This window comes from Formica exsecta, unplaced genomic scaffold (assembly GCF_003651465.1).
Source record: "Formica exsecta isolate Colony F162 unplaced genomic scaffold, ASM365146v1 scaffold117, whole genome shotgun sequence".
NCBI classification, from domain to species: domain Eukaryota; kingdom Metazoa; phylum Arthropoda; class Insecta; order Hymenoptera; family Formicidae; genus Formica; species Formica exsecta.
The window spans coordinates 234527-243845 of NW_021848510.1; the positions used below are offsets into that span (position 1 = coordinate 234527).

The 9319-nt window shown below is 36.1% G+C and overlaps 2 protein-coding genes across 2 annotated transcripts in view; one reads left to right on the plus strand and one right to left on the minus strand.

The window, feature by feature from the left end:
* Positions 1 to 948: 948 nt before the first annotated feature.
* Positions 949 to 7111, plus strand: LOC115240039 (galactoside 2-alpha-L-fucosyltransferase 2-like). The gene is made up of 3 exons (XM_029814993.1): positions 949 to 1318; positions 3809 to 4517; positions 4737 to 7111. Exons 2-3 carry the CDS (start codon positions 4039 to 4041, stop codon positions 5275 to 5277), a joined length of 1020 nt encoding a protein of 339 aa, XP_029670853.1. The 5' UTR covers positions 949 to 1318; positions 3809 to 4038; the 3' UTR covers positions 5278 to 7111.
* Positions 6067 to 9319, minus strand: part of LOC115240001 (dynein regulatory complex subunit 4) — a 3397-nt gene continuing 144 nt past the window's right edge. The window contains exons 2-8 of the mRNA XM_029814916.1: positions 9059 to 9276; positions 8728 to 8989; positions 8376 to 8636; positions 8112 to 8279; positions 7941 to 8027; positions 7651 to 7860; positions 6067 to 7573 (exon numbers count right to left, since the gene is read on the minus strand). Of these exons, the coding sequence (XP_029670776.1) occupies positions 7358 to 7573; positions 7651 to 7860; positions 7941 to 8027; positions 8112 to 8279; positions 8376 to 8636; positions 8728 to 8989; positions 9059 to 9276 (1422 nt within the window). The 3' untranslated portion in view covers positions 6067 to 7357. The remainder of the gene's footprint in view (positions 7574 to 7650; positions 7861 to 7940; positions 8028 to 8111; positions 8280 to 8375; positions 8637 to 8727; positions 8990 to 9058; positions 9277 to 9319) is intronic.

Sequence of the window (9319 nt, forward strand, 5' to 3'; positions counted from 1 at the left end):
ATTATAAAAAAGTGCGTCCACGGGAATACACAAGATACTTTTTATCGCGCATAAAATTTTGCATATTTATATATTTCACGCATAAATTTTTATTTTGCGCTAATAACTCTCTTGGTGGTCAAACTAATTCGATAGGATTGCCAAAGGATGAAAAATTAACGGCACTCACCGACCTCGTTGTTGGAAAATAACAAAGTATTATACGATTTCCGGAGTACTACGTAACGGCCACCATGTCGTATAACCTTGACTCCCTATAAATGTGAAATAAATGTTAATTCTCCAATAAATCGTATAACGTCCAATATATATTGTTTCATATCATCTTACTTAATTATATATGCAGTGATACCCTTTGCCAGACTTCGTCGAAACATCGAAAGATTCAATTAAATGCACTCGCGACTGGGACGTTGCCGTTACGTTCGAAAGCGACGCGGAAAGTGAAGTGAGTCTCGTTCGATTATGGCGGGAAAGTAACTCATGTGAATGCAATCGGTCGGTATCATATCGATATCAAATTCAAAATGAAAACGGACGCATTTTTTCACAGAATGCAGTATAAAACCAATTGAGAAATACTTTCCCTAATTTCTATCAATTATTAAGGTGCTAGAAATTTATTAATTAAATTATTTTTATAAGCGCGAATAATAATTATTATTATAACTGTTTATATTAACAACTGCCGATAATAACCAATGCGATAAAACCGACACTCGATAAAGAAACATGTCACTATAATCAGTATAAATTGAATATAATTTATAATTTTTAAATATATATTGACACGCGCATAATAAAAACGCGTGTCATTATTTTGAAACTTTGACAGCTTGACTTGACAGCTACTACACATTACTCGATATCGAACGATTATATCGAGCGACAGATGGCGACGAAGCGCCGGTTCGAGACGGCGCCAAGGGAAATTAAAAATCTATACGTAACGCGCCGGTTGTGGGTGAATGACGTCACACCCCCGAGACAACATCTCCCCGAGAAAGAGGATGGCGGCTCATCCCCGTCCGAGCGGACGGACAGCGCACGGGAATATCCGGGAACGTCGTCGCTTCGTAGAAGAAGACAACTAGAAGCGCGAGGGTGTAACGTAAAGATCGCAACGTGAACGAGACGACGCTGCCCCCGGGAACGAGAGAGAGCGAAGCCCGTGGCCGAGAACAAGGACGGCGACGGCCAGGGTGCAACAAGCGTCCGCGGACGTCACGCCGGGCAAACATGAGTGAGCTAAACCCGCGGCTGATTGCGAGGCTCGATCTGTGCGTCGCGAATCGCACAGCTGAGTTCGCCGGAACGGGTGAGTGAGACTCCATTTATTTTTAGAAGGTTAGCGTTAGAGAGGATGTCGAGGGTGGAGGAGGGTCGTGAATTCGTTGAGCTCGATCTTCGACAGTGAACAGGGTAAAGGTTTCGAAATAAGGGATAGAAGAAACGTCTCCGCGAAATCGTCAATAGTACGGATTTAATTTCTCGTCATTTGCTGTTTTTATAAATTATATAATTTCAATTACGCGATGAGAAAATTTATTTCACCGAATAAGCCAGCGACGTTGCGATCAGAAAGCGTTCAGTTTTTACGACGCAATAATATTGCAATAAATTGAATAATGATGTTATCGAAGACGCGGGTGTATTCCAGATTTTCTCTTGTGTCTTAAAAATCTCTATTTTATAAGATTTATCTTGACACACCGCGTTCGATATTAATAATTGAAAGAATGTACGTCACGCACCTAACTTTCTTCCTGCGACGCAATAACTTTGACTAAACACGTACGTGTATACATAGGTATGGCAAGTTTGCAGTAGGTTTTCCGCGAGATGCGATAAGAACAAATAGCGGAAAAATTGCGTCTTTCATTGTTTCGCATATTTAGAAATCGCGAAGAATTTTTCGTCAGATTTCTCGAGAAGAGAACACAGTGTATATAACTATATACTTTTACGCAGGAATCTCGCGTACAAAAATCTCGATTAAATTCTGCGAACGTAATTCGCGTGAAAAATCTTTTTCTACTATTATTCCTGATTTATAAATTGCACAGAGTTGTTTACGTCTCGCGTCGCGTATTTCGTAATTTTTTTCTGTCGAGCTTCAAATTTTAAATTTTCCTCGTGTCGATAAGAAGTTAGGTCGGCGAATATAACAGCGCACATTATTATAGTGTAATAATGTGTGCTATTTTTCAAAACTTTTTTAAATATTACCTTCGGGCGGGGGGGGGGAGGGGGTGCGAAGGATGAGAATATTCTGCGAAACGAGTATCGCGTGATAAAGAGTTTCGTGCTCTGCGAAGTACTCTCCCCGCGTCCCCCAATCTCCATATTCCATATTAATTAACCAGTTCTATATTAATTAAGCATCTACTAACATTGTTCGAATATAGCTTTGACTTGCTGAGGAAGAAAAATTTTTCATTGCACAAATTTTCAGATATGCTATAATGAACTTTGCGTTGATCGTTACATAATTAACGTTTATAATTTGATTTGTCAGCGTTGAAAATCGCGCTCAACGAAATTATATCGTTACCGATGTTATGACAATTCATCTTTTTTTAATATTTTGTTTGATTACACACGGCTGAGCGTTGAAACTTTTTATATATCTGCTATGAGCGCTGCTTGCATGCAATTTTAATCAAGCTTTATATAGCGATGATGTGTGTTAACCATGTCCTTTTTTAATTATCTAAAAGTTAAGGAGCAGTTTTTATCGTGTCTAACACAAATTAAACTATTTTAAGCTCTATTCTTTACACAGAGGAATTGTAGAAAAATGCATCCATACATTGATCGAGTAAAAAATCTGGCCAAAATATTTCATCAATAAAATATATAAATTAGAGTATAATCAAATGACAGAATATTTTAGCTTGAAATCTAAATTAAATTAAATTAATTCTTATAAAAATTCCTCATATATATTTTCTCTTTAAATAAAAAGAATCGAGATACGATAAACACTCGTATTACTTAAAAATCGATCTTGACATTCTTTTATCTTTATGTTACTCTGTCTTACTTCTTTATTACATATGATTATTACATGATTGCAATCTTAAAATTAACGACAACATGTAGTATTCGATATATAAAGAGCACTCTTAAAGGCTGCGGGTGCAATTACGAAATCATATGGGAATTCTATTATATAATTCTATCTTTTTGTATTCCCTTTTCTCAACATCTTTTTTCTTAATATATCTAAATAATCTTTTTTTTTTTAATTTTTTATTCTTATATTTAGCTACATTTTTCGCTTTGTGCGAGCCAGTTTCTTTTGAATTTTGATTATAGTTTGAATAAAATCAATTTTTTGGCGATTGTAACTTTCGATGAAATTACAATTTTTTTAAACCGAACGATCAAATCATAATTTAATAATATTTATTTCATATAGATTTAAACAATGATAAAGATAAATAGAAAAATAAATAACAACATTCGGATCAGCAGTTTTTAAAAAGATACATAAAGATTGAAAAATATGATTTTATAGAAAAGCATTTCAAATTTTTATCGTTTATTTGAAACACTTAAACATATCCAGAAACCGTTTTATACAGCTCAAGATATTTAGAGAAAACTATCAACGTTTCTTTAAAAAAAAAATTAAAAGAATTTTGCTACTTTAGTTTTTTTAATGCACTCGCCCCTTAAAACGATGTACGCTTCAATATCCACGAGAGATTTCAAATCACCTTAAACGCACGATAGGCACGCCCCTACGATATCGTTCGCATTTCTTGTGTCGCTCATTAATCGCTCATTTATCGTTGCCAAGATGTACGTCGGAAAGCAAAGGACATGGCACACCTGTAGATACGAAATGCCGGACTAGCGTACGCGCGAGAGAGCGAGTGGCCGACCAGTAGTGGCAGAGCAAGCGAGAAGACAGAACAGAGTAGTGAAGAGAAAGGGTAGAGAGCAAGTACGTAGAGAAAGAGATACTCGAAAAAAAAAAAAAAAAAAAAAAATTGCGTGGCGCAAAAATCTCGCGGAAAAAGAGAGAGAATGAGTCACGCTCAACAGCATGTGCTTGCGAGCGCGATAGTTCTCGCGCTGTTAGTGGTATTCGGCATCCACGTCTTCCTGTTTCCCATGTATGACACGTCGTCTCCGCCGGCACGGCACACGAAGATCTCCGTATACGAGCAGGCGCTCTGTCGCACAACCCTGAAGACGTCCAATGTCCGGGCACCGGCGCCCGAATGGCGCAACAATCCCTGCCCTAAATACGGCATAGTCTCGGCGGTGCAGGGCGGAAGACTTGGCAATCAGATCTGGGAGTACGCGTCCGTGTGGGCGACCGCTCGTAGGACCGGCCTGGAGCCGTTCATGCCGCGCTGCATCCTCAAGACCCTGGAGGAGCACTTTGAGAACCTCAGCATCCCGCCTCTCAGCTACATCGGCAGGTGCACCCTGGACGTCGGGCAAGTAGTCAACTCGCTCAGTCAGTGGAACAGTACAGAGCAGAACATCATTATACCCAGGTTAGCCTTATTAAGGAGATTTTAAATATCACGAGTTGATTATGAAAGATTAGATTAAACTAATTATCGCTGGTATACATATATTGGCGCGCGGGAAATGTAACTAGAACAAATATTGGTGTAGAATAGAATGAAATAAGTTTAACTCTTGTTTGGTTTTAATCTTCATATATAAATTTGTGAATAAAAATGAAAGATAAATATACACTCTTGTATTAGACATGCGGCTTATTGGTCCTTGATACTGGTCTGGCTGGACGATGTACGACGGGAATTCACGTTCAAGCCGAGTCTGAGGATCTACGCGGAGAAAGTATTGAGACGCGTGGCGGAGAAGTTCAACCTGTCCTCGCCAACTTACGTCAGTGTACACGTGCGTCGAACCGATTACGTAGATTATCTTTGGCAGAAGCTGAAGACGCGGCCCGCACCGGTAAGTTACTACTTGTCGGCGATGGATTATTTCGCCGGCAGGTACGGCAATGTTGTCTTCGTAGTGACGAGCGATAATATTGCCTGGTGCAAGTATAACTTGCGTAGCAAGCGTCACAGAATCAGTTTTGTGTCGGATAACGATGGCAAGGGCCCGGGCAAGGATCTAGCGGTCTTATCCGCGTGCAATCACAGCATAATAGATTACGGCACTTATGGCTCGTTCGGGGCCATTTTGGCCGCCGGTGAAACTGTAGTTTACAATGTAACAACATACTTTTCTACGCTGATCGCCGACGTTCTACCAAATTGGAGGATAATGAGTTGAAAAACTTGAGAATCAAAGTTTTCGAGTATAAACAGAGAACATATTTACGTTGCATCATTTATATACATTTTTTACGTAATTGCATAATTTTTTTCAAAAAGCGACATGTGTATTATTTTGGGGAATTTTTAATTAATTTATATAAAAGAAAATTTTCTAAGAATCTATTATACTCGTATCTCTCTTTCATTATCCAAATTTGCAATTCAATGTTTAATTACTTTATAAATTTTTATCAGATCGGAAATACTTGCTCTACATGAAAAATCATCGTATATTATTTAGTTCTGCTGTCTATGCAAATATGGTATAACTACATGAATTAATATAAACTACATGAAAGTGTATATCTTGCCTTTCTGCCGCCTAGATAATATGTATATAGTATATTCATCTTTTCTTTTTATTTATCATACAAATGCATAAACATCTTGCCAGTAGTAAAATTCAATGAAAGTGTGTGTTGCTACATTACATTAAATTTTATAAATGTAAATGCATCAAAATGCGCTTAGTATTACGCGCATACATATATATTACGCTCTTATTTAAATTTAGTGTGCGCGCACGAACTAGAAATCGATACACCTGTAAATGTAGCGAGCGAGGAAACCTTTCAAGGAACTCGCGAGGAAAAGGTTTACAATGGAACAATGGACCACTAATATCTAAAATTAAAACAGATGCTTATTTTTTCTACGATTCCGATACAAACTCGATACGGCCGTAAAAATTTAATGAAAAGAAAACCAAAAAAAAAGCGTAGAGAGATATCGGCTATCCTTTTCGAATAAAGTGGCGATCGAGAGAGCCTAATATATTAAAAAAAGAAACATGCGTACGGATAAATTCTACATTTGTGCAGAGTGCTCAGGACTGTATCTGATTGATGATTCTTTAACTTTGACGTGAGATCTTTCCCGAAAACTGGATTTTCTGATATTATTTCATAATTTATATCGTTTTCTATAACATATAGCCTAGTATCGTGGAATTTCAGATTGATTGTGTTTATACGTTTCAATGTCTATTTCATATCGTAGCGAACGTGCAATATAAATACTTCACGAAACCGATATATATATTGACAACCATCTCTATAAGTCTTATAATGTACAATGATTTCAACTGTGATTCTATTTCTTATTGTGCCAAAATTCTTAATATACACATAAACATATATATATATATATATATATATATCTATACAAGGCGTTGTATAATATTTACAAATCTGTGAACAAATGATAAATTATTTCTTCACTTAACCGTTAAGTATTACAAAGAGAAAAAAAGTTTACAGACTACTGCGCGAAATACTTTGCGGACGGGGAAAAATATTTTACATATAAAGCCAGTGTTTGAAATTTATTATAACCATGTGACCTGATGTATCTGACCTACAGTGTTTTACAAGTTAGACTAGTCAGTGTGTCTAATATCTATATGTTATTATCTATATATGGATGTATCTTCAATGTATTTGTTGCCTGCCAGTTGTTAGATACCTGACAAAATGTTGAAGCGCAAAAAAGAAATTGTGCTATTAGTAATAGAATTATATGATAAAAAAATGAACCGCGAATAAGATTTTTCATTTAGCCAATGCTAACTGTGACAAAAAATGCGATTACAAGCAAAAAGATAAATATGTATCCGATATGTTGTGTGTATCTGATGATAAAAATATAAATAATTACTGAGACTATACAACTTCCAGGCATCGGTACGATCTACTCTGTACATTCTCTGTGATAATTTTATGTAATTTTTGGAAACACGCGTAAGCTGAAAATGTATTCGTTTTACAGAATAAAAATACTCTGTGTCAAAATTATATGTATTAATTATATTAAAAATTATATGTTTCAGTGTTTCTTTCAATAAGAGAGGTATCGCTACATCCATCAATTCGCATATTATTGATCATTCTGTGTAGTATCAAACTTATCAAAAATGCTCATAGCCCTTTCATTAAAGTGTGTAAAAACAGTAATAAAATACGCCGCAATTTTCTCAGACAAGGGCATATAAAGTTACCACAAAAATTGATTATATATAAATAATTATAAAATGTATATTACTGATTCACAGTAACAAAACTTGTTGGACCTAGGCCCAATTTCGCACCGGCTATCCTCATTCTCAGAGGCTGAAATCCAAGTTCAGCTTTGGGAATTCCATATTCTTGCAATTTACTCTCATAAGTCGCTAATAAGTCATCGTGTGCTTTGCAAACTTTTGCCAATTCATATTGCAGATCTTGTATTGCAGTATTTTTTCTATTAAGCATATCCTACGAGGAGATGAAATGATATAACACAGTCTTATGCGATTCAAATAGATCGCAACGAGATCATGTTCAATGCATACCTCTAATTTTTTATTCGCATTGATTACCGCTGCAGGATCTAATTGAGCTGCGGCCAATACTTCGCTGATTTGCGCTTCTCGTTGCTCCAGTAACTCCGATAATTTTTCTAATTTTTTCTCCAAAAGGACATTCTTCAAACCCGTTTTCTGTTGCAATTCGAAAATAGCCGAGACAAATCTAGAATGTAACTCGTCTCTCTCGGATTGACACTAAAACGGACAAAATAATAGTAAAAAGATTTCTGTTCATGTATTGAAACTCTCTTTATGCTTATATGTTATTATTTTACTTTTTCAAAACGCAGTTCGAGCACTTCATTTTCCCATTTTAAATTTTCTAGATCCTTCGCTACTGTGGACAATCTCCGTTTCGTACTCTGCAAATATCGTTAACTCAATTTAAATACTTCCATTTGTAATAAAATCGTTGTACAACAAAGATACATTTCAGATATACTAACAGCTAGAATTTGTTTATCTTTCTCATAATTTGTAAGCTGACGGTTAAGCTCGGAAGATGTTTCTTGCAAAGATTTTAAATCAGCCGAATATTTTTTATTCTCCATTGTCAATTCTCGCACTTGCTTTTTCATACGTTCTTCGTTATTTCTCATCGCTTCCATTTGTTCCTGTTAAAACATTTGCCGCGTTAATTGAAAATCTTTTCAGATCATTTCCTCTTTGCAATTGCGAGATTTAAATACAACAGAGATAACAGACTTCACCTTCATGCTTTTAATTAACGATAAATTATTGAGAGTGATATCATTGTAATAATTTTTCATCTCGGCAAACGCATTCTCGTGATTTTTCATCAAATTCGCAATTTGCGCGTTCTTTCTCTCCTCCACTTCTGTAATTTCCATTCGATGCTTCAATGTTAAAGACTCGTATTGACTGGTTAATTTCTGTTCGTATTTTTGCTCCAATTCTATCGCTTCAGATTCGAATTTTTTCATCATGTTATTCATTTCCTCCGAATGGTGCTGCATTTTATATGTATACAAAAAGCAGGGATTTTTTTTATTAAAATTCAATATATAATTTTCGGCAAATTGTGTTACGCGTATATCTTACCATCTTCAACGCTCGTATCTCATTCATGTACTCCAATTCCTGTTCCTTCTGCGTTTTCTTGAGTTGCGTTTTGTCTTTAATAAGTTCGTTCTCTTGCGCAACGTGATCGTCTTGCGCCAATTTGAGAGCAACCAGATGCTCGGCTTTACTCTCGGACAAATTAGTCTGATGCTCGTACATCAAGTGTTTTACTTTCTGCTTGTATAACTTGAGTTCGGCCTCGTGTTTCTCTGCCAATTCCTCTTTCTCGCGTTCTTTATTTCTATACGCAAATTATGCAAACACATTTATATTGTATTGGAAAGAGCATCGGCAATCAAGTTAAAGATACCTGACTGTAGCGCGCGCTTCATCCAGCTGATGTCTTGTAATTTCCCAAAAAGTTCGCAATTTATCTCTCTCTAATTGAAAGAAATTTCTTTCCTCTCGTTCACGTTCCATTTCTTCTAATATCTTATGAGCATATATTTCCAATTGCTCTCTATTCATTTTCGTTGTATCCACTCCATCGACATTATCCATTGTTTTCCCTTTTGCCTTTTTGGGACCCTTTTCGTCATGTAATTTTTATATATAAAGAAATATATTAAAT